The 25,842-nt window shown below is 35.4% G+C and overlaps 1 protein-coding gene across 1 annotated transcript in view; it reads right to left on the bottom strand.

Annotated features, from left to right (window-relative positions):
• The window catches only part of SNTG1 (syntrophin gamma 1), a 166,621-nt gene that overhangs the window by 58,970 nt on the left and 81,809 nt on the right, over nucleotides 1-25,842 (bottom strand). The window contains exon 11 of the mRNA XM_054189470.1: nucleotides 15,334-15,372. Coding sequence (XP_054045445.1) covers nucleotides 15,334-15,372 — 39 coding nt within the window. The remainder of the gene's footprint in view (nucleotides 1-15,333; nucleotides 15,373-25,842) is intronic.

The raw sequence follows: 25,842 nt of genomic DNA on the forward strand, positions 1-25,842 counted from the left end.
TTTTAAGTTTCTGGTGTCGCTGCTTGCACAGCAAAATAAACATATCTGACAGAAATCCCTTTTTTTGGTAACAATAACTTCACAAGACCTGACTTACAAATATTTTTATAACTTTGTGAGATTGTAGTTTGAACTATTTACAAAATTAGCAGTGCAGCTATATATGTAAGTATACAAAAGCCTATTTCAGATTAAAACATCATATTTAAATGCTTCGTCCTCTGATGAAATCAAAATCAAAATTCTATGGAATAATGTTATTCATGGCTACTGCATGAAGACTATTAGGGAGCAAAATTTTTACTTTCCGTTCATAGCCATTTAAATAGCAATACTTACGAAGTCATAAAATTAGTTATTAATGTTTGATAAACATCTTTTGCTCTTTATATTGAGAAACTGTCCTATCTGATAATCAAAAAAAAAAAAAGACTTCTGCAAGATTAAATTGTTCTTAAGGCTTTCTCAGAGCTCTCAGAGAACACAATTACTGCTTATGTGCTCCCAGAATAATAAGCACAAATAAAATCTCCAAAAATAATTGAATAAATTTAGACTAGTTGCTTTTAGCAACTCATTCATTTTTTAGAGAATTCAATGCATGTAACTGAAAGAAGAAAAAGTCATCAAGAGGTGAAATTTTATTTTCAAAAGTGCACAGAGTACTCAATTTTCTGCATAAATCCACTGTTTTTCAGCTTTCATAATCCATGTTCAGTTAATGAATTGTTTTGAATGGAGTGTGATTGAAGAAGTAGGAGTAGTGACATGGGGTTTTTTTCCTTCCTTACCGGCACTGTGATTTTGCTGTGAGAAAGAAGGTCTATGAAAGGTCAGCTGGTGGCTAGGTAACTTTTTTATTACGAAAAAAATTGATAAAAGGTCAAGGAAAGTTGCTAAGAACTCGCAGCATCAAGGGAAGGACTGTGTTAATACAACAAGCTAAAACAACATTTGAAACCAAGTTTCACATTCACAGACATGCACACAATGCATCAAATACTAGAGCCAATTAAAAAATAATAATATATAAAATCCTTCAAAGATTAATGACTACGGCGATCAGAAACATGACGGCAAGTGGCACACAAAACTGTTGGGTATGGTGTAATAAGCATTTCTTTACAACTGCTAACGGGAACAGATGTCCCTTTTAAGGACAGTTATTGAATTTTCTTCTTAAACTTTCTGGGCATCTACCTCCAGCAACTGCCAATCGGTGCATAGCAGCAAAGTTTCCTGAGAAGGGAAATAATTTTGAAGTCTTATCTACTAATGGATTAGTCTGAAATAACTGAAGGCCACACAGCTCTCCTACAGAATACGAAAATTTGCGGATGATAAGTATTTGATGCATCTGCACAGTGTCTTCAGTGGACCAACATTGCTGGTGCCATTTAATAACAGGCAAAATAAACAGGCAGTATAAAAATTTAATGTTTGAATCAATAAAGAATACTCCCTAAGGTAATTTTATCATTAATTAGCTATACCAAATAACCTTTTGTCTAATGAATGTATAATTTTTGAGATCATTAAGCAATATATCTAATTAATTTCTAAATAGAAATGATAAATATTCTTCCTGTTCTATAAAAAATGAGCAATGCAGTAAAACTTCAGATTATATTTCATTTCATATCATGTCATAAGAAACTGTAAACTAAGCCATAAATTTTACATGTATGGATAACACGGTGATTCCTTCCTTCTCAGAAACATCAGACAACACTTATGCTCTGATCTTCCTTTAAGTCAAAGTGTATTTCAAAGATATGTATATAAAGAAATTATCATAAGTGGGAGGAACAGAACACAGAATTCTGAAAGCAAGACATTCTCACAACCATATTTGTGACTTATTACTAACTCCACAACATCAACAGGAATGACTAACATTTTTCTTTATTGTTAATCATTACCCTGATTAAAAACTGACAAATATGACTTTGCTTTTGACAGTATAAAATTGATTTAAAGTAAAAATTCTAGACAATCACCAAATTCATCAAACACAAAAAATCACTAAATGAAAAAAAAAAAAGTTAAGAAAATACCTCTAAAATGTCATCAGAAACATAGTATGGAAACACCTAGTTTGAGCTTTCCCTTTTGTTTCAAATAATTCTGCATGTCAGTCTAATGAGCTGAATGCCATTAGGAAAGTAAGCTTGCATTCATGCTTATTTCATACTTCCTAGCCACATATCAACTACCAGAAAATTTTGAAAGCTATAGATTTTTCTTTTTTTTTCCTTTTAAGCAGATTTTCAGTGGATTTTGAAGGGCTCATGAAGACTACCTTTGAAAAAAATTACAGTCGAATGGATCAAACTTGCAGCATTTTTAACAAAAGTATTCATCTTCCATTATGGCTAAAGAGAGATAACATTATGGGTCATTGCTTTTCTCTTTCACCTGCCTTCAGAATTCGAACTTTCAATGACAGAAGCCTGAAAAATAAACTATTTTTATAAAAACAAATAAATATACTGAAACTGAAATCCAGAGTAAATCCTCGCCAGATCGACAGAAAGAGAATTATTCACTATCTTGTGGCATTATGTCAAAGAAATCATATACCAAAGCACCTTTGTCTTTTAGTAGTCAAAGAAGAAGAGAAAATTTTGAAATATTTCTCTTAGTAAGAGATGTTATGAAATCTCCATTCTTACAGACATTCAGAACTTGACTGGGCAAAGTCCTGAGCAACTTGACTTATGTTGGCTATTCTCTGAGCAGGATTTTGACTGGATGACCTACAACAACTCATCCAATCTGAAAAATTCTGTTATTCTATGAGCCTTGGATCTCAAAACTGTCATATCTGTCTTGGAATCTGTTTTAAAAAAGTCCTGACTTACTATTCCTAGCAAACCAGCTTCAGTATTGTTATTATTACAGTGCCACATTATTTGGCAGCACACACACTAGTACATACAAAAGGTAGCAGTTCACATTTCACAATCCACTTGTAGCTCTCCGGGTTTTTCTGAATTCACTAATTTTATATCTACCTTCATCTTCAATGGCACAGTGTCTCAAACTTCTCACTACACACTTTCATCCTTAAAATACGCTCTGGAAAGGAGTTTTTAGTACAGACTGCTTGCAGGTAAGGTACCCTTGAGAGTGAAGACAGTAGAACTCTTCTATTACTCATAAACAGCTATTGAGAAATGAAAGAGGAATCCTATCATCCCCTCTCAGTTGTTAATGGGGTAGAGGGCAACGGTTATGATTTGTGAAAGGCTGATATTCTATGGAGATTGCAGAGGAAGGGAAAGAGGAGGTGAGAAGTCAGATGAGAAGAGAACAGAGATGCTAAATATCTTGAAATTACTTGAAATTCAATTGAATTTCTAAACAGAATGGAAAAGCTGGTGTGTAAAAGACTAATGATATATAACTTGCATTCTTACTCACTCTTAAAGTAAATAAAAATCTTCCTAAATTACTAAGAAAGAAGAAGTAGGGCTACTCTGGAATCACTTTATATATTAATTTTCAAACAGTGGTATCCAAATACAACTGCGTTGAGTTCAAGAACCAGAATGCAGTCCTATTCTGAAAGACAGTAAGGTAGAGGAAAACTACTGCTAAAATGTCTCCTCTAGAAACTGAGAAAAACCTTATGGGATTATTAGATCCAGAACATGCTATTCAGTATATTCTACATAATATTGTTCTCATGCTTCTCTTCATAACTTGATTTTTAACAAGTATTTAATTTTTTTGCTTTGTTAGAGTAAAGCATGTTTTAATTTGCCTGGTGTTTAGATTGAAGCTAGGCTATCCTGAGGATCTTTTGCTGGTCATATGCCAATGGCCTCTGACAGGGAGTTAGCAGTAGAGTTCATAACATCTATTGAACTCATGTCGTACTTAATTATTTTTCGACAAGGGGTGATGCCTGTCAATAGTTGACTTCTCTCCGACATCTCAGTATTTCCATGGATTTTGTAGTTTCTCTAGAAAATCTCGGTCTTTAAGGAGTACTACGTAACAATTATTTTGCATTAATATCTGAACTTTATTCCACTCATTTCTTTTTTTTTTTTTTTTTAATGCAAAGTGTCCCACCATCATGAACAACTGAAGGATACAACCCATATAGGATGTAACTGCCGCAAAATTGCGATTGGGTCCTGAATGAAGCTCTAACTTCAGTGTTAGACACTGAGGCTCTGTATCCACAGAGAGCTCTACAGAGGGACAGGAAGGCTCCTTCATTCACAGCGAAGACAACACAAAAAATCCGCTGTGGGTGCCATCTGTGTGGTTGAAGGAGAGATCCTGATGGAATAGTTCAAGGCCCTGTGAAGAGCAGACAGTGACCTACAGGAACGTTATCAAACAATTGATGGATGTAAACTCTTAATTAATACTTAGGTAGAAGTCCCTCCTCTCAGAGAGGGCATCTCTTCTTAAAGGCCTTTGTTGCATAGTCTAAGGGGTCTGGTTCCTTTTTTGCCTCTCTCTTTTCCCACTCTCTGGGGTTGGTTTTGAACAGCAGCCTACTTCAGCAGGAGGGAAGGAGAAGCTGCCATATTACCTCACCTACAGCCGTTAGGGCAGGCTCAAGGGAGCAATAGGTTGGAGTGATGAGTGACTATTGCTTCTATTAAGCAATTAAGCAAGTGCTGTAAACAGTAGGCTGTTAAACAAATAATAGGAAGCAGCATGACTTCTGGCTGCATATTTAAAGAAAGCAGATAGAAACTGCATACTGTCGTGTCTTGCTCCTGTTGGACTTCAGGGGAACTCTGAGCATGCCAGTTGGATCGAGTGACTCTGGACACTCAGCCTTTACGTGCCACCAGACATCTGTTTTAGAGATGTAAGACAGATGTCTGCCTGGACCTTGGTCAAAAGTTCACGGCTACACCATTGCCTATCTACTGCTTCACGTTCTTTCACCTCTCCATACCTGCACCACTTTCCAGAGTCATTCTTCATAAGTAAGAGTGAACTTTAAATAAACTAAATTTTCAGTTGTCATCTGTTGGGTCTGCCAGCAGAAAAGTACAAGTATGCAAGAAACTCAAGGGCATGCCGACCTCGCTTGATAATTGTTTATCTATTTGCTGCTGTTAAATTTCTATTTGCTGTGTGATGAAACAGGATGGACTTAATAAGTTTGGTTTCCCAAAATAGTAAGATTGAAAGCAAAAGTTCTCTGATGTGCTAAACATATAACAGATATTGCTCACTAAACAGTGTCTCCTTACCAGGAAATATAACTGTTTAAAAGAACAAAAAATTGTCCTCATATTATGAATTTCTAGGGGAAGTTTCGGAATTTGCAATTATCTACATTTTTTAACATTTTCCATCAATCCCATTGTCAGTTTTCCTTCAGACATTTTCAGCGATTGATACTTCTTGCGCTTCTTTTTGCTTCTTCATTTGTAGGTAACCCATAAATTGTCAATTGCTTTGTACTATTTTACACATCAACTATTTTCTGAAAATCAGGTGGCAACTGTATCACCAGTACCATGGAGTATTATTGTGATGAAAGGGAAAAGGTCAATGAGCATCTATGGTCCACAGAATTCTGTTTAGCCACTGTTCTTAGAAGTTCAAGAGGTGAAATATTTTTACTTTCACAGGGTATGATACGAAGCACTGATCATCTGCATAGATGTAAAATAAGTGAATGAGAAAAAAATGAAATGCCTATTCACCTGTCCTCTTGGAGTAAACTGTAATTAAAAATACTTTCTTTAGGCCTTTTAAGTCCCAGGCGCTCCTTCAATAGAAGATCTACAGTTAAAGTATACGCTTCATTGATTCCAATTAATTTATTTAGATGATACAATTCCCCAAGGAACACTGTGTGTATAGGCTTACTGAACACCTTCATTCTAATCTACTAAAATTAATGTTATTCTTGGGAACTTTTACACTCACTTGATGCAATAAAACAGACATTACAACAAAGCATTGCAATTTTTTATTTCTAGCCTCAGCCTCCAACGAAGACTCCAAAATGGCGAGAAAAAACAAATTAATATCGGGAAAGCTATGGATGTTAACAATTCTTGATTTAGGGTGAGGTTAGAGAAAAAAATAATAAATGTTTTCCTCATACTTAATCTTTCAAATTATAACTAAAAAATGATGACCTGTATCTTATGTGGATATGGTGACTATTTCTTTCCCTTTCTTATTTCCTCTTTCTGTTACCACTTATGAGGAACTTGTCAGAAAGCAGAGAGGTACAGGACATATTCATCATTCAAGGTACCTATTTCTAAACAGGATGCTGAAATTTGCTTCCTGTCCTCCTGCTTTGTTGGCCTGTTTGGATAGTAGCTAAAAATCCCATCCAACAATGCATGAAAAAGATGCAAGCATTTAGTCTATTAGAATAAAAAAAGGCCATATCTTGGTTTAATATTTGCTGCTTATGTTTCCAGTCTCAGACATCATAAATATCCAACTCCCCCCCAAAATTTCTCTTTTAAATTCCAGGTATCCCTTTCACTGTCCTATTCATGCTACATATCCCACTTCTTGTGCAAGCGGCAAAACATCAGATCCAAATATGTTTAGCTACTTAAAGCAGGATTCAATAATGTCACGCATATAAACAGAACACAGGGATAAAATGATGCAACAAAAGCAATCCTTTCAATTCTTTCAATTCCTTTTTAGTTTCAGTGGTTTCTCACTGTCTGACCTCATCATATATACAGAAATACGCTTCTGGGAGGAACTGCAAGCATTTGTCCATGTTAAAGCTTAATGACAAATCAGAAAGCAATGATTCCTCTGCCTAAATCTGTTGAGGGGTGTAAGTGTGATTCAGAAGAACCCTGTATGCATACAGGCAAGCTCAGGTTTATTTAAAAAAAATTAACATCATGTTGTTGTGAAAAGTAGCAGCTGAAGGGAAAGTCCTTATTATGGCAACCTACCAATTACAGCACTCACAAAGTCAGTGCGTCAAACCTGTATCTTTCATCTTCCAACCTGACCATCAAGCTAAAAACTGAGGTATACAGCTCCTTTTGAAGCTATGACTCTATGCAGAAAGACGCGCAAGAATCAGAAAAAGCTTGATTTCACACCTGAGAGGAGTATAACGCAAGGTGAAATATCTGGTAAACACCTTAAACTGGAAAGCAGTGGATCGAGCTGTCTACTTAGTTGAATACTTTTCAGCCATGACTGTCACCCAAAAATAGGCATAAACATATTCTTTCGTAAAGTACATGTATTTATTTATCTGTTTATTTCTGTATTTAGAGCAGGAACTTCCATTAGTTTCTTAGAAAGAGCCTTTGCAGAAGCATTCAGAGCTTTGAACCTGACATGAATGAAGCTTTGACTCAGACCCCTAAGCCACAAGGAGAGAAGGGCCATCAGACTTGTCCCTGTGAGCTGCCCAAGCTGTTTTGGATCTTATCCTGATGGTTCTCCCTTCTTCAGGAACCAAATGGGTAACATCTAGGCATCACATCACTTCCCCACAGATTCCTAAGTCCTCTCTGTCATCTACACTTGAAATGTCACTAAAATACGTACAATATCTAGTAAGTCTTCTTCCAGAACCAGAAAATAAGCAACCTTTGTTTATCTGTTTATCAACTCAGGATTCTACTTAATAACATCTAGTTGTGGGACACGTCAGTTTATTTCAATCAATTTTAAATGTTTACAATAGAATAAGGCATTTAGACTCCTTCATTCATCTGCCTTATTTAAGCCTTTAGTGGAGAACACGGTACATTCATCCCTGTACTGGCTAAAATCCAAGCACAGATCTAACACAGATGTGGTCACTAAATTTGGTCAGGAAAAACTTACCCTTACGGAAAGCAATTTTCAGGGAGTGACATTAATATTGCAGAGAAAAATAAGCTAACTAATACTTGCTATACTAACGAGTTAGTATTAGAAAAAAATGAGAAGATAAATGAGAAAAATATGTAAATGAGGATGAAATCTATACTCGAGGCAAAATTGAATTTGCTGGACATGCAGAAATTATTTGATACACAGCTTGAGACTTATAGTTTGAGATTTAAATAAGAACCTGATTTAATCATTCTTTTCTATCATCTAAATTTCCAGTGGGTGTCCAAATTACTTCCATCCTCTCATGAGCAATAGGGTATGCAGCCCTAGGATATAAGCACCACTATCCAACAACTGCATCAAGTGACTCACAACATGAATGTTATCCAGCTCATCAGGTAATCCACTATCTTCAGGAAGCAGTCTGACCTTCCTCTCAAAAGTCAACATGTATGTTTCCTCAGCCTAAAATCTCTAACAATCTATGGTGTGCATTGCCCTTCTAAAACTTTTTTACGTCCTGAAGTTCAGAAGCTGCTCTGGACTACAATGTAAAGGGAAGCAAAATCTTTTATTGGACCCAGGAAGCATAGTTTTTAAAACAGAGAGTGCCTCAGAAGCATCTAAAACAATTAAAAAAACTTCTCAGTGAAAAGTATTTCACGTCAACCAAACAGACATATTTTTATATCTCTCTCTACATATATATTCCTTTTATTTTACAGAAAGAATTTAAAGTATTAATAAGTAATATAAGCCTTTCAAGGATTTATTTTATGGAGTAATAATCCATGCCAAATGCTATAGACAGCTGAGAATACAATGCGGGGCATTAGCACAGCATAATTTACACCCTATCGTGCACTTCTGCTTAATTTAGCAGCAAGAACTCAGCTCCCCCTGCGTGTTTCTATAAACATTTAACAATAGAAACATCATTCTAGAGATATTCCCTCAAAATAAACCTGATCAAATCCTTACTGGGACAACAGATGGAGATAGGGCAGATGTACCATAGGACGTGAAAGTTCAATAACTGTCAGTCAAGAGCTGCAGAATGGCTACTCTGAGGAACTACAGTAATGGTATATTGAAAAATAATTAATTCAACAGTCATGCAAAATCAGGAAGAAAAAAATAACAAAAAAAGAAAAATATTAATAAAAACCCCAAACAAAACCAATCAAACAAACACAGAAAACCCAAAAAAGCGAAACAAGACCAAAAAACAACTAAGGAGAGGGAATATAAGCACTATCGTTAATGTACTTCTAGACTAATGACTTGAATTTCTTTGAGTACGTGTCACCATTCAGTATAAAGTAGAAGTTTAATCAGTTCACTTTAAAAATATTAATAGGATAGAAATGCCATCTAGGAGGTTATTATTCTGCAATTAAAAAAAAAAAAAAGGATTGTGCTGTGTTTCATACAAATGTTTATCACTAGAACAGATGTTCTATCAGTCCACCTGAGCAATGCAATTCACCTTGAAGTGTAATAGGGATGCAACACATCTGCAGCAAAGGACATTGCCTTGAGTGACAGGCAAGCCAGCCATCTTGACATTTGCATGTATTCACCTTTATACAGCATTTATAAGTTAGGTTTTATTAAATAAACTCACTGAGCTGAATTTTTAGAAGTGATTTTAAACAAGATTGACTAACTGCGTAACTTTAATCAAGCTGAACAGCAGCCAATTATGCCCAAATATGACGTGATATTACATAGCTGATCTGGTACAGCTGGATGTAGTTGGCTTTACAAAATTATATCAAAAGCAAGAGAAAATGGGCATATCCATGTATATTTGTGAACATCCTCAAGAACATAAATATGCCTGCAAGACACTGGGATTCATGACAACTGAGTGCTATGGAATCTGACATGCACAATAATACACCAGTTTCTTGCCTTAGTGGGGCATCAGTTCATTATTCCATGATGTTGTTTTAAAACTCAGTTAAACACAGTTGTGGACATGGAAACACTCTCTGTCTCATTCTCATATAACTCTCATTATAAACTGTTAACTTTGAGCAGGGAAGCTACCAATCCTTTTCCCATAAATGCAGGAAAATTCTAGAGGAAAAGATTCTTCTTAAAAATGAAAATTAAAATTATTTAACAAGAATATGTTATCTTCTGTAGAGGCAAGATAAATCTTTCAAAAATACTCATGCTGCCTGTGGGTAGAAGAGAAATAGTGTTCAACTTAAAGGATTATAGCACTCTTCCTCATTATACTTTTTTTTTGTGAATTCAGCATTGATGAAAGATGGAGGGCTATAGCCTTTGAATTCATCTTAATAGACATGAGACACACAGCATGGGAAAAGAAGGTTTTAAATACATTTCTCTGCCAAGATATTCTAATCTTGGTTTCATCTGAAACCTTGAGATTTGACTTTTGTCTGTGTAGTAGAGAAGCAAGGGGCCATTTATTGCACTTAGGAACATGTGTGTGAACACAGTCATAATCCAATAAAGTCGTAAGTCAGCTCCTTGCCTTTGCCATGTACTGAATCTGCTTTTTACTGCTAGCTTGTTGAGTCAAGCAAGTTACAAGTGCAATCAGAAAGTTACGGCTTTCCCAACTGCAATTTATAAACATTGTAGTTACTTGCACATGTAGGGACAGGGGAAGGTGAACTGAAGGCCAGACTAAGATTTAGATCTAAACCTTGAATTCCACTGCGTACCTAAACCAGATTTAACCAATTCATCCTCCTGGCATGGCAATCAGTAAATGCCAAATCCCAATAAAACCCAAACAGCAAATGAGGGTAATCACGTGTAGTAAAATCTCCTGCACCTGGAGGCAATGTGTTTTGTTTACCACCCTGAGAAGCATCAGAAGATTTTGTAAGAAAGGCTATCTATCTCATGTTGATTTCCCTAGATGCTATCAAGTCGATCTTCAGCTGAGCTCAGCACGCTCACAGACTCATGGTGGCTAATGTAAAGATTGGGAATTGAAAAGGAATAGCCAGTGCTTGTCCTCAGCACACCACCATGGTTTATTGAGGTAAGGTGTATTTTCCTGTCATTTGGAAATGCTTAGCAGGGAAGTCGATGCCACCTTTCAAAGCTCAACCTGCCTAATGATGGCTCTCGCAGGAGCTGACATTTGCTGTAGTCAGTGTAACAGCTGAACAGCAGTGATGAGCTCCAAGAAAAGGAAACATGCCAGCGTTTCCTCTCCCATCTTGGCTGATCAAACAGAGAAGCCTCTGGCTGAAACCTTGAAAAATTCTATTCTTTGTGCCTCTCTGCTATGAGGTCTTCATAATTTTTCCTCTGGATTTATGGAAATTTTGTCTATGATATAGTATTATTTTTAGTGTATGTTTAAAATACTTACTATGCTTTCAGTATCGAGTTATCTAAAACTTTTTTCTCACCTACATCCTGGTTTTCTCTTAGATGGTACTATATGTAGCCCGTGCATACAGTACCAATATAGAAAACACAACTTGATTCAAAGATGTTGCCAATTTTCTAATTTTTTACCACCTTCAAGTGGTAATCATTGTAAGCTTGGACACGGGGAACTTTATTTCCCTCTTCTCCCACAATCTTCTTCAACATTTGTGTGGTCCTCTTCCATCACTTTTTGTATCATCTTCCCACCACTATTAAACATATTAAGAACATTCTCAGAACTTCTTATTGCCTCATGCTGCCCATATAAGTATCACTTTATCAATACTCATCTTCTTTCAACTTTTAATTTCCACTAAAATGTATCTTATCTTTCAAATAATTTGTCAGGCAAACCTACTTTCACAATTACTGCCTTAAAGGAAAGCTGTATAATCAACAAGTCTTTTCTAATTGCTTTTTTTCTGCTCTTTTAAACATTATTGCAGCCATTGAGACATTTGGATAACACTGTCAGTGCTACAGTAGCTTCCACACCTATGTAAGTTCATTTGTTTCCACATTGTAATGCTAATGGATCTGTCCGTGCCGATATTTTCTTCTCTAAATCAAGAATATATTCATAAAGGAATTATAATTGGATTGGTTCCTTGAATCTAGTTTGACAACTGCCTTCCCCTTTTTACTGTTAAGCCTTCCCCTTTTTACCTTTAACAACTAATTAAAATCCACATATATATACAGATACATATATACATGTTAATTTTATTTATATATATACATACATGCACATATACATACAAAAATTCTAACTGAAAATAACCTTCAATTATCCTGCTAGTGCTCATAAAAAAAACCATGGACATTCATTAAGTGGAATTAAATATGCCTTTTTTTTTTTTCTTAAGCATAATGGGATGAAGACAGCAGTCAAAAGATTAACTTGCAATGTTGCCACTGATGATGTAAAATTCTACAGAAAGTTTTGCTTAGATAGGCAAAGGTGTAAAATCAAAACCTTCACATGCATTTTAGACACTAGTGATATCTAAGTGTGAGAAAGATATTAAACCCCTTAATAACTGGATATTTAGCAAAAGGAGGATATTTGAGAGAAAAGGTTAAATACTGAAATTTATTTGTATTTATCATGAATGTTTTAGATATATGAGGAAGAAATTTAAAATATACTGTAGAAATTTTGTCCCTGAGGGAGAACTGAAAAGCCATATGTTCATACAAACCTTTTCCATGTGTATTGATTAAAGATAGTACCCTAAAAATTCTTAGCCAATAGATGTTTTTCAATAAAGTGACTTTAAAAACATTTCATTATAGGCACTTAGAAACTGTCAGACTTTGTCTTATCACTGTTTTTTATTGAACAAGATGCATAGGGCATACAATAAGACATAGAGGCATTTCCATCCTGAACAGATGATAACTTTCTTGTAGTTTGGATTAATCATTTTAGGTAAAATATACTGTAAGAAAAAATCTAGAAGTAAAATCCCAATCTGATCAGTTTCAGAGTTCAAGTTCATGATGTGCTTGCAGAAACAAGTGAAAACTAGCTATTCAACCTCTTAGACAAAAATGTATTTTATTAAAATAAATGTCAGGATGACAAAAGTAGTCATTATACATTCAGCTAAATAATGTTGTGCTAATGTAACAAGTAAAAAGGACAGTTCTTTCCCTGCATATTGTGTTAATGTCTGCTGCATACCAGAAGACCGAAATTAACCTTACATCTGTGTAGTCTTTTCTGACTCTTCTCAGAAATACTGTATTTAATAAAAATTAGGTTGTATTTCCTAGCTCCTTCTAGAATAAAAAATTGCAAACCTCTCTACATAATGTAAACCAAAAAGGAATCTATTTTTGAAATTAATGTTCCCCAAATTGTTAAGACATCCACAGAACAATAAACGTTTTTCTTTTCCCTTATTTAATGGGCAGTGAGACCTTATCAGTCTCACTGCCCATCAAATCGGCCTCTCTCTTTTCAGTTTGATCTTCACTTTCTTGAAATGGTCCATGGTAATTCCTTTGGAATACAGTGATTGATGCTGATGGGAGAAGAATGCATTAATTGCAGGGTGCCCTAACAGATAACTTGACCAACAAGCTGTTCAAGCCAAGAAAGTTATTAATTTCCACTGGAATTCTAATGAAGAGAAAAATGCCTCATTGACCATGCATGCCAAGAGTTCTGAAACAGCAGAGATCACTGAATTAATATGTGAGCCTGGTGGGACATTATAATTGCTGTTTATGGTTTTGTTTTCTTTTTTTTTTTTTTACAGTAACAAAAGCAAAGAAATAAGTCCAGAGTAAAACATAAGAGTGAAAACGGAGCTAGCTAACTATTTTTTTGTTTATTAGGCATTCTTTCCCTCTGTTGAGATAGGAGCACTCATTTGCCACTGTCGGCAACTGATGCTATAGCAACTGTTTTGAAAATGTCCAAATGCAAGTGTTATTTTCAATTGCTGAATGTGACAAACCTCTTCCTTTCTTTGACTTCAAGAAGCAAGAATGAGACAAAAGTATCTAAAAATTTGAGCAATTGTAGTGCGGATGAAGAACTGAGAATCAAGGGCAAATAAAAATGCACCTAATTGTTTAATATGTTTTATTTATTCTAATTTTTTTATACGTACTCATATAATTGTTGTTGTTGTTGTTGTTATTATTAAATTGCCATTAATTTTTTTATGATTTGTGGGCCTTCTCATGAAGAAAGCAGCAAACAGAATAGTAATACACCCTCCCTTGGAAGTTACACTCAGCGCTATTCCATATTAGTAATTCCATATTAAAAAAGTTGGACTAAAGACAGGGAAATAAGAAATACATTGACTGGCTGAAGATGTGGTGTAAAGGAGGTGAAAGCACTTTTATTCCTCAAATCCGTCCTCTTGAAGGCAAGTTTACAGCTCAGTCCTCTACATATTTTTCTCATTCTACAAGGAAGTAATTTGTTCCTTCTGATGAACCAGATTTCTCTGTTTCTCCTTATTACAAGTTTCTTAAAAAGAAATCCCCATTATGTAATAGTTGTGATACACAACACATGTATACTTAATTAACTAGTTTAATTTACTAGACATGTACTCTGTGATAAGTAGCCCACCACTAAATGGCCACATTTTCAACCATTGTTGTGCTATATCATAGAACAATTAATGATATTTCTTTAGTACGGCAACAGACTATGTTCCAAATGAATCTTTGGTCACTTTACAATGTACTGTACCCTGAATATTTTTATTCATGCTTTTTCTTACATAGCTTTCTAAAATATATGCTGATCCTTTTGAGGAGTTGTAGCTGTTGCCCATTCTTACGATGATCTCTAGCAACTAGAACCTCAGAATTTCAGCCTTAAACCTTGAGCTGCCTGTACGTTTGCTTCTTTAAAAAAAAAAGTATCAAAAATTGTGGAAAGAACAGATTTCTCAAGATGCACAGCTCTATCTCTTCATCTCATGGATCCAATCACCTGCTACACAGCTGTAGAGAAGAGCAGCAATTGTGCATATAATGCATTTTGCACGACATCATCTCTGTTCAAGGAATCTTACTCCCTTTTTTTAGGACATTGCAGTGTCTGCCAGTAACATGAGAATGACAATGGGTAAACTTGGAGACAGTCAGACGATTCAGTTTGTTCCAAATTCTGCTACTGGCCTGTTCCATAAACTTGTGCAAATACTATTTTTTTATGCCTTCATTTGGACAATAGAATTCATACATTTTTAGAATTTTAGAACATTGATGGATACCGGCTAATTCTGTAAAGCATAACAATCCCATTCCCCCATTTATAGTAAAATGGGTAAGATGCAATCTGAAGAAAACTTTTATTTTTATATTTATATATATATAAATACATATATGCATTAAACAGGTTAATTTGAAAAGTTTAGGCATGTTCTTACTTTAACGAAAGACATCATTTCCCGTTGACTTTAGATAAAAAAATAATAACCTATTTTGACGCAGCAAGGTACTCTCTGAAGAAAATCTACTGAGAATTCTTGAACTAGAATAATGAACAGCTACCAGAGAATTAAATATAGTTGAAATGAGAATTATAAACGGAAGAACTCCAAATTTTCATTTTCTTACCTGCTGGTTTACGGGAAAATTCCTGTTGATTTTTTTTATCTATAAAAATGAATAAAGAAATAGATTAATACTCAGTCATTAGAAGAAAAAAAAAACGCAAACATTGGATTTTAGAGACATATGAATATACCATTTTACCTTTTCTGTGACACCATCTTTTGTTGGTCTTGCACTTCCGTGACAGTACTTAATTATATAAGTAATTCAGGACAACTTACTGCCATCCACCAAAATCATCAAGCCTTAAACAAATTTCTTTCCTTAAAAAAGGATAGAAAATTGGGCTGGAATAGCCTTTGAAACATCCCTTACTCTACCCTGTATCCTAGGTGCAAAATCAAGTGTGCAAAATCAGTTTTGATATTTGTTCAAGTAATTTTTTCTTAAAACATTCAACAATACCCCTAGGTAAAAAGTAAGGAGAAAAAGTGTCTGAGACCCCTGATTCACGAGGAGTTTGCACTTAGCCCTGCAGATCATTGACTCCATCTAAATAAGCATTTTCAGCTTTCTGACACAAAAGTGTCCAATACAAGGAGAATTAAGTGTAGAACATACCCAATCCTGCCATTAGTAGAACGAAAATATTCTTTTTTATTTTAAGCAGAAGCCTTGAAAGCTTTTGAGCAAACCTAGTAAATCTACCATGTGCATTCATGACAGACAATTAATACCTAGAATTTATTTTTTCCTCTCTTGTGTTAACTTTTCACAATTGTTTTTGTAGCTATGGGTAAATGAGTATAACACATCTTTAATTTAAAGACATTGTCAACTAGGAATCAACTGTATAGCCCTGAAAGCCCTGAAACCACAGTGTAACATTTACACTATTTCAACAAAACGTATCTTATCTTTTAGAAGAAAAGAAGAATCACCACCGAATTTCCTCCAGTGTTTACAACATCATCTCAAAACAACTACATGCAGAGATGTGAGTGGCACTATGTTTTGCAGACTTTAAAAGCAGACTGTTTGCTGCAGTGGTAACCTCGTTGCATTCTTCATGCAAATACTGAGCAAGTCTGTAAGTCTGTCACTGACATCTCACAGCTTTGCTATCAAAAGATAATTCTCACTGTCAAAAACATGCTGGCAAGCAATTTCAGTTGGCTTTCAAATGTATCCTGAATCAAAGTGACAGAAGAACGTTTCCACCCTCCCTGCTTGGCATGGACATCAGCTTCAGTTTCCTCCCTCCTTTCTTCAATGCAAGTTAAAGGAAAGCATTAGAGAAGCTAGGACATTTGGTGGACAAAGTATTAAAATAAAATGAATACACACTTTATAAGACACCAAATATCTCACACAATTTCTTAAAAGAAAAGGTGGGTGAAAAACACAGGCTTTTGACAGAAAAACAGAGATTCCAAGACTTTCCGGATTTATTCCTAAATCTGACATGAAATACTGCAGCATGATAAATCCCTGTTTGTGTTAGTAGTTGCTATTAAAATCTTTGTCAAAACTGTGTATTTCCTTCTAGTTCAAGCAACAACTACAGCCAATACAGTGAAAAATTTAGGTTATGAAAGAACATTGACAAGAAAAAGAGATTTTACTAGTCTAAACAAAATACTGAAAATATATCTTATGGGGTAAGATACAGCTACATATTAAATACTTTGATAGTGTTTTTGTTTACTTCTTATATAGAGATTAATTTTTTTAACAGAAATAAAGTACATTGGGAGCCTTGTGTACTTTTAAATGTACCTGGAAAATGTAAATGCTGGACCCAAACATCATTTTCTCATTCATAAATTTCCAGTTCATATTTTAAAGTACAATCTAACACCTACATTGCATAGTTATTGTAACTGTTGTTACTTTGATGAATTAAAACAATCATGTTTATCTTTCAGGTAATATGGTGATGGTTTCATGAAATGCATTATTTTTAATTACATTATAGTTTGCAAACTGGATTATAGGTCTCCAGTCTTATCTGAAAATTGTTACGTGTGATTAGTTTTAGGAACACCCTAAATTTTTATCATTCATATGCATAAATATTTGACATTTCATGAAAAACAAAAAAGTTCTACAATTAGGCAACAGAAGTCACTGATTTTTAAGATTACGAAATACACTGCCTTGAGAATATGGAAAGAAAAACATTAGCCAACATTGTTCTTCCCAGCACGTTAAAAAGCACACTGAGTAAAATCTAGCCTACAGATGATCAAGACCCACCAATCCTTAAGTATCAAAATTTAAATGTAAATATTTTTTACAAATGAAAAGAGAAAAAAAATACCTTCTGTTACTTGATAGATTATTTAGAGGAGAAATGTTCCTTCAGTCTTCCATAACGTTACTGAACTCCTTGTAATACTATTATTTATTAAGCAGAATTACAGCATACAACACTATGTAACTGATGCAAACGAATAACATTTGTTTTCATCAGAGGACAGAAGTATGATACACTGCAAACATATATGCACGAAATTTTTTTAAATAAAGCACCTTGGCAGATACTACACTAAGAAAGAAAGGCAGGCACTCCAAGAACATTCTTTAGAAAGCTGTGTTTATCCAGAGCAATAAAAAGTCAGGAGTGGCACTAAAGGAGACAAAAGAAGCTAGTAAACAAATTCTGTTCTGAAGGCAAAGTTGCAGGAAGCATTATGAGAGCTGAAGTGAAGCTAGCAAGAAGTACTTGCTCCTACTTCATGATCAGGAAAGCAGGTGATGAGGGATGAAATTCTGTTCTTGTTCAACTTCCTTGAAGGCAGGAAAAAAAAATCTAACACCACAGAGAAACTAGTTTGGGATTTGGTGATCACCTAAACGTGGAAGGATGAAGAAGCGCTCAAAAATAAGGTTTCTTCAGTATGTTGCATCTGACTAGTAAATAGGCAAGTGGCATTGATACGAGACTAATAATGGAAGAACATATTTTAGTGGAAGCTATCATGGAAGAATGGTTTGAAGCATAATTGATTGCAATAAGGGAACAAACATATATGACTAGATATATTCAAAAAATTCAGCAGGCCAAATACATTATGACATCATAGCCACGAAGAATACTTGACAGGGAGATGATATGAAGTGAGACATAAAGAAGAGTGCACCATGTTCAAATCCAGTTAATTTCGTGCACTAGATGTTGCCACCAGAGACAGACAGTTTTCACAGTGATGGCTGTACCTGCTCTGTAGAAGAAACAAATAAGAACATGGAACACATCACTCCTCAGCAGGGTGAGCAGATCAGCAGGCTTTGGCTTCAGGCATGCATTATTGGAACTTTTGGTTGTGTTTTTTAAAAAAAAATATTTTATTGCATTTAACTGTCTTCGTGCCATAGAAGCAGAAATTCAGAAGATACTCATCCATACTACTATGTTTTTGTGTGAATTTTACCCTATTTTTGTTGCCCTCTGCTGGAATGCAGCTGATTAAGCTTGCAAAAACTTTTAAACATTCAGATGAAACTGAACTGAATTGTTCACTCCTCTGAGAGCTACTACTTCAAACCTTCTTTGAGCAAATAGCACTATAATAACTATTTTCAGTTTCCATAAGAGGATTTTAAAGTGTAATCTCAAAACCACTATTTATTGGGGGTTTGTTTGACCTTTTTTACCTATTTATTTTAATGAAATTTGCTATTCCAATGTAATCACAGGATCCTCGTGAGATGATGAGGAAATGTGCCCTTCAATGAGCACATACCACCCTAAGGACTCTTAAGGGCAGTATGATCTAGAGATAAGGGCACTGATTTGAGGTTTTTCCAATTCCGAAAAATTTAAATGGAAGCAATCATGTGTTTGAAAACTCCATGGGTCTCATGCTTGCTCTAACCCTATTTCCTGAAAAACTCTATTATAAATGAGAGACTCACAGTCCTAATGTTATACTGGGAATGATGATTAACGATACTGTGAGTCTAAAGTATCACAACCAGTCATCTGCAAGAAGCAATAATACAGTAGGTGTTAGTTGCCAGAACAGGGTGCTTGACAGAGACCATTCCCTTGGAGCACCTACAGAACAGCCAAGACGGGAGGGCAACATTTGGAATGAGTGGGCACCAGCTCTTGTTCAGTATTTTGCTGTCTTAGATAGTAGATCAAGTCATCCCACACTTTCACATATGATTTGATCTATCATTTTCTTGCAGCCTGTAGATGTCATGGAACTTTGCAGGTCTCCTTCCTTATCAGAAATTTTCCAATTAAAAAAGAACACTTTATTATTTTAATTTATTCTGTCCACATATCTGGATTTCCCCAAACAATTTAGACTCTGTATGCTGATTTACATTCATTATCAGCTAATTAAAATATAATAGCTTGACAAGAATGTAAATTCATTAAAGAGTTCTTAGCTTCATCTCGTGCATTAAAGCAACAATATGGTTCATGCCATTGGGATGTTAAGCTATTGTGAACAGGTAGCAAGATCATTACAATTTGGAGCACTTTGGAAAAAAACATGAATCCACGCTGTGATAATCTTATGTTAATGAATGAGTATGAAAGAGTAAATAAATAACATTTGGAATTATTAGTTGGTTAGTCTTATTTTCTGTCCTTGCTATGCTTTTGTTTGCTCAATGTGATAGGTAAGTTGTGGTAAGATTGTGAAATTTTGTTATTCAAGAGTATACATGCACTGAAAAAAGCAGGGAGATTCAGAAAATTTAAAAGCATGGAACTGTTCACACAAAATACATCATACGTTGGTGAATTCATTCAAATGTATGTATAACTGCCTATAGACTGAATGTAGGAATTCTTGATGCTGATTTTACAAGCTGCAGTAGATTTTAGAGTTTAGGCTGAAAATCCATATAAGCTACGATATGCAAAGTGATCTGTCAATGTGTTCTGGAAAATACGGGTGCATAGAAACTATTTAATAAAACATTTCTGTATGCTTCCTGACCTACCAGTAATGGTGCCATTCTCTGTTGTGTGTTGATCACATTTTACCAGCTAAATGGTTCAAAGGATAGAAAGACTGGGATTATTGCCATGATTTCTAGTATTATCATGCCTAACACAGATTTTTTCTTGAGACTAGATGCACTGGATTGCAAACGCACTCAGCCTGAATGAAGTCAGCATCAAGTTCCTTGAAGGAAGGAAGAAAGGTAAAAACCAGAATACAGGAACATTTACATAGAGGAGAGGCTTGATACAACGCTGAATAATGCATAAACGTGACCTCTGCTTTAGAGGCTGTTCCTATAGATCCCTGTAGGCTGAATCATTCTCACTGTGGTTTCTGGATGAGAACAAAAGTGAGAAACAAGATGATAACGTGTTTCAGCTTATATAGCAAACATTGTAAAATCTCTCTTAGGAGTCAAAAAAATTACAAAAATAGAGCAAATAGTTTTAAGGACTATAGACAATTAAGACACAGTAGGCATAATTCAGGAAGTCCCCTATCAACTGACAGAATTCCCAAAGTAGCAGCTGGCTGGAAAGCCAAAGGGAAATACAACTATACTTTTCCTATGGCTAGACACAGGGCTATATGGATCTTTGTTCCGGTTCAATATTAGCACTTAAAGTTCTTGTGGATGATCTTAATCCACCTGGAAACTAAAAGTTTTCCTTTGAAAACTAAATACAAGTAGAGGAAGAAAGACCTTAGATAGTCTTTAGGTTTCATCTGGAAAGCAGTTCTATACTTCTTCAAGCTTCCTTTTAAATTCTTGTACTGACTGCCCCTGTATTAGCCAGTTGTACAAAGTATACAGAGAGCTTGCAGGCTTTGGTGAGCTCTCATAGGTGCAGATATTTGATAAATACTTTTGGAAACAACAAAGGATGGCTAGTAAGAGTCAGGAATGCTCCCCCAGAAAACAAATGAGTTGAATACAAATCATTCTTAACAGAGGTCTTGAACTAATGTATGTAAAGAAAAGACTTGCATATTGAGAGTTATTATCAATTTATGGCATGTAAGAGCACTATTGAAGGACAAATGACCATCTGAACTATGATTGCAAACCTGTATACCATCAGGCTTCTTTCATTTGCTTTCTCGCTCAAAAGGATCCAGTGATGTATTGCGCACTACCGGCACAGCAGTAACGGATGGATATTACAAAGAAATGCCAGATTTGTTCCTATTACATGAAAGTGTAGCGGGAGCCCTAAGGACAAAAGCACAAAACCTAGTCTTCACAAATCTGTGATGTTCCAATAATTGGACTGCAATTACTTTTACTTAAACTAATTAAAAACAAAAAGATTCACCTAACAGAAGAATGACTTCATTTAATCCTGCAATATGTAACATCTCTTCCTAAATTTGGACATTGCCTTAATGATACTATTGCTGTTGTGCTTCTTTAAAGAAGATACTTGTGTTACAAACAACACAGTTTCACAGCGACATGCATATTATTAGAGAGAAATGGTAAAGGCTGAAAACCAGTGCCAGCAAAAGTTATTATGGTCCCACCTAAAAGTGAGAAGCATATGTCTCTCTACTGAAGATTTACTAGAAAGACTGTGAACATAAGAACTGAAGAAATATGAAAAAAATTACCCAGAAGGAGATACAGGAAACATTGCTTCAGATAAGGAAATGCAACTGGATAATTGTGGTTTATAACATAATAGTGGTTTCCTCATTGGAGTATGATTACTGCAGTATCACTTACACTAAGAGTAAAAACGCTCTTGTAGGTAATAATCAGTAAAACATCTACTCACAAAATAGGGAAATATATTCCTCTTGAGTACCTCTTTCATTTGCAATTTAAAACAATTTTACTATCCACCAAAGAAAAACAGTTTGCAATGGAAATCCATATGAATACTTCATAGCAGGTCATAACTGGCTTAGTAGATGACAAAATGCAAAAGACGCAGCTATATCCTCAACACATTACTACATCTAACCATCAACACCCTGGAGCTTCAAGATATCTGCACTTGTCAAAAGAACGAGGTTAAGGCAAAGAAAAGAACTAGATTTTGAAGTAAGAGCACAGTGAAGAAAAACCTGCATCACTCTCCTTCACAAAACTGTGGCCGTAATACACATCTATCTGTACAAACACCCATGAGAAATGCCTGAATATACAAACTGTTCAAGAGGAAAATAATCTTATTAAACAAGCGTGCTAGATATGATTAAGAAATGTCATTGAACTAGTCAGAATATTTTTTGGTGGTGGAATAATTTTTTCAAACCTGATATATAGTTTGCAAGGGTAAATGTAGTATGCAAGGCTTACATTTATTTAATTCATTGTAATATTTGTGCTTGTTGTGAAACTTGGACGATGACAAGACAATCTGCATATAGAAAGAAACAAGGCTGGATGTTTTTGTCATTTGGAAAGTATTTATGTTATTATGTTGGTAATTCATAGTAGCTAATAAGAGAGTTAAAGTCATGAAGGAAAAATCAAATCTAAAGAAGAATATCTACAGTACATACCTAGTGTTAGAATGACACAGCACTTGAGGTGATGAGACTGTTATTTAACAAGGATGGGTTTCAAAGGTAATAATTATCTAAATGCAAATAATCAATCAGATGGTTGATTACATAGTTTAGATGGTTGATTAACACGTCTGCAGCTCTTAGTGCCTCTGTCCACCAGTGATGACTGCAGAATAAGCAACTCCATGTCATTCTTTTCGCAGAAACCAGATTATTAAATTGATGAAAATATATCTATACATCTGTCCTGGTTTAAAACATCAGATTTCATACTTTCTGATTTCTCAAGGAAAGTAAACAATGTAGATAACTCCAATTTCAATTTTACTTCTCACTTACAATTTCATTACAATTAATATTTAGACTATATAATATCTAGTATATAGTATTTACTTTGATAAGTTTTCACAGAATGCCAAAGAAACAGAGGAAAAATTTTAGTCTAATGGTAGCCATAGTTTGTCTTATCCTAGTATTTCTGAATGCAGTTGCAAGCACTGATATGAATATGTTCATTCCGTGATAACACAGAGGAATAGAAACATATAGCTGAAAAGCAACTCAATAGATTAAAGCTGTCTGCCCAGACCACTTCTGTGGCCCTGCCATGATGGCACTCGCAATGCCTTATGAGTCAATCTATTAGCAAGTACAGCTCTACTTAGTATTGGAAGTTTTTCTTATACCAAAAGAGACTCCTTCTGCTTGCAGTTTAAGCCTATTACTTCCCATGTAATCCGTCACAGAAACTGCCTGCTCTTTGTGTAGCTTTTCTAAAGTTGAAACGTTATTCTTTTATTCAAGCTAAGCAGTTCCATTTCACCCTGTATTTCCTTGCAAGTGCATGCTATTGTCAAAGAAGTCCAAGCCCTCTTTGGTGACACTGCTTCTGCATACGAGCGTTGTAGGACACATTGTTCCTGCATGACCAGGAGGATTGACTAGCACATTACAACAGCTCTGACCCCCTCAGCCTTTCTCCAGGAGTCTCATAGTCACTTTTGATCTGCTTACAGTCATGCTGAAATCAGTCATGCCCGCATGAATGAGCAGTCCCAGTTAATTGTCATTTGGCTAGATAGCTTTGGCAACATCCCTCAGATTTAAGCTCCTGGGAAACAGAAGGCTTCCCACAATGTTAGGTCCAGTCACTAGCCCGAATTTTTCATCGCACACAGCAGTGAGTCACTCATGACCAATACATCTCTTCCTCATGGGAAGCGTGATCATTAATCTCACAGCTTTTCCAGCCTGCCAGGTTTTCATTTAATTTTTTCTCCACTCGGTCATTAGGCTTGAAACTTCAGTGACTGTGGGCAGCTTTGTAATGCATCCCTGCCTGAGAAGGGAACATTTCCCTATGAAGAAGACTTGCGAGTAGAAACCTCTTGTTTGCCAGGTTTTCCTCATCCACAGTAGGTGCTATTGTGGATTTTCCTGGCTTGCTGCGAATCAACTTATCCACACCCTCTGATTCCAGATTTCACTTGGTTTGACAGCTTTTTCATGTAACTTCCTCTATCTACTTCTTAAGAGATTTCTCTATCAGGTATGCTCCAACTGAGGCATCCTCCTCCCTCCTTGGCCTTCTTTGGGAAGGGAACTGCAAACCATAACTCCTACAAATTCAGTTTAAGACTTGGATTGAGAAATCTATAGTTTTGGATCCCATCTAAAGTTTCCACTAGCACCATTAGGAGGTGCTGGAAGAAAAATACCTCATAACAGAATTTATATTCTCATCATTACTTTCCTCATTTTCCTCTCCCCTAAAAGTCCTGTTCACAGCTTTTGAGTTTCTTCTTTATTCAGTCACATGGCTCCTTGCCTTTGAGGTCCGTCTTGTCAACCTGGTCTTTTTGCTCTGATTTGGCTGAAACAGAATGAGAGAAAACTACAGCTAAACCTATTTTGTTCCTATGCTCTCAGTCTATCAGCAGGCTTCTGACCTTGCCCATGAAGAGTTCACAGTTTGCCAAGGTTTGCATTATTTCAGGACTCCTCACTTTGGTAGAGATAACAACATTTGCAGTTCACACTCTGGCATTTAATAAGACAAAGGGGGTAGTAAAATGGCAGAAGAAATGGGGAATTTTACACGATTATATATAATGCATGAGAAAATTAACCCTCTTGACAGAACTCAATGCCCTGTAGAAATTTAGCTAGTGATTTTTAAAATACTTGTAATACTTATACCATAGCATATCTGTCTAAATTAATTCCTGCTGGAAAAGTTCAATAAATTGGCCACTTGCCAGTGGCATAGACAAATACCTTTACCTAAGGCAATGAAGCTAAAGACGCTTTCTTAGTCTTCACAGGTATTATTCCTTCCACCACCCCCACCACCAACCCAAGTTTGTTTACTTTAGTTTGAGTGGATTAAAAATAAAATTATAGTATTGTGTCACATTTCACTTTTTATGTCTGAAAGAATTATACACTTTTATTCTCTTGGAGCTCTCAGGGAGAACAGCAATATTTATGAGATAATTTGTCTGACAGCACCAGGTAACAAACTGCTTGTGAATAAGCTAAAAAAAATCACCTGGTATTACATTACTTAAATAATTTGGTTGACATAATATGAAATAGCTGTTGAGACATTAGGTTCACATGATAATGAAGTAGGTATTAACACAATTGCTAAATTTGATACTAAAATTATTTTCATGTCACTGTGAGATAGGTATAAAAGCCTTAGTTTTTCAGTACTTGTTTCTACTGAAAGCTCACCATTCATCTGTATAAAAAATAATTTTAAATTTCACTTAAAACACTACAAAATTACTTTGTAGTACGCTTGTATTTAAAGGTCATGTCCTCATATTTCATAAAATATGTCTGGTCCCTCCTCCTTATACAGAGTGGAGTTCACTGTACTCTCAGATTAATCAGAGACTCACTCTAGTACTGTATTCAGTTATACTCTGAGCTGGTTTTCAATGAGAAACTCTTTTGCAATGAAGCTTCTGCATTGCCATCAGGAGGAAAGACTGGACTCTCCTTAATGTTCTATCTCTTAACAAGCTGCTGAGCCATTAGCTTGAAAAGTCTTGAATTTATGTCACTTCTA

The sequence above is a fragment of the Rissa tridactyla genome, chromosome 2, assembly GCF_028500815.1.
Source record: "Rissa tridactyla isolate bRisTri1 chromosome 2, bRisTri1.patW.cur.20221130, whole genome shotgun sequence".
NCBI classification, from domain to species: domain Eukaryota; kingdom Metazoa; phylum Chordata; class Aves; order Charadriiformes; family Laridae; genus Rissa; species Rissa tridactyla.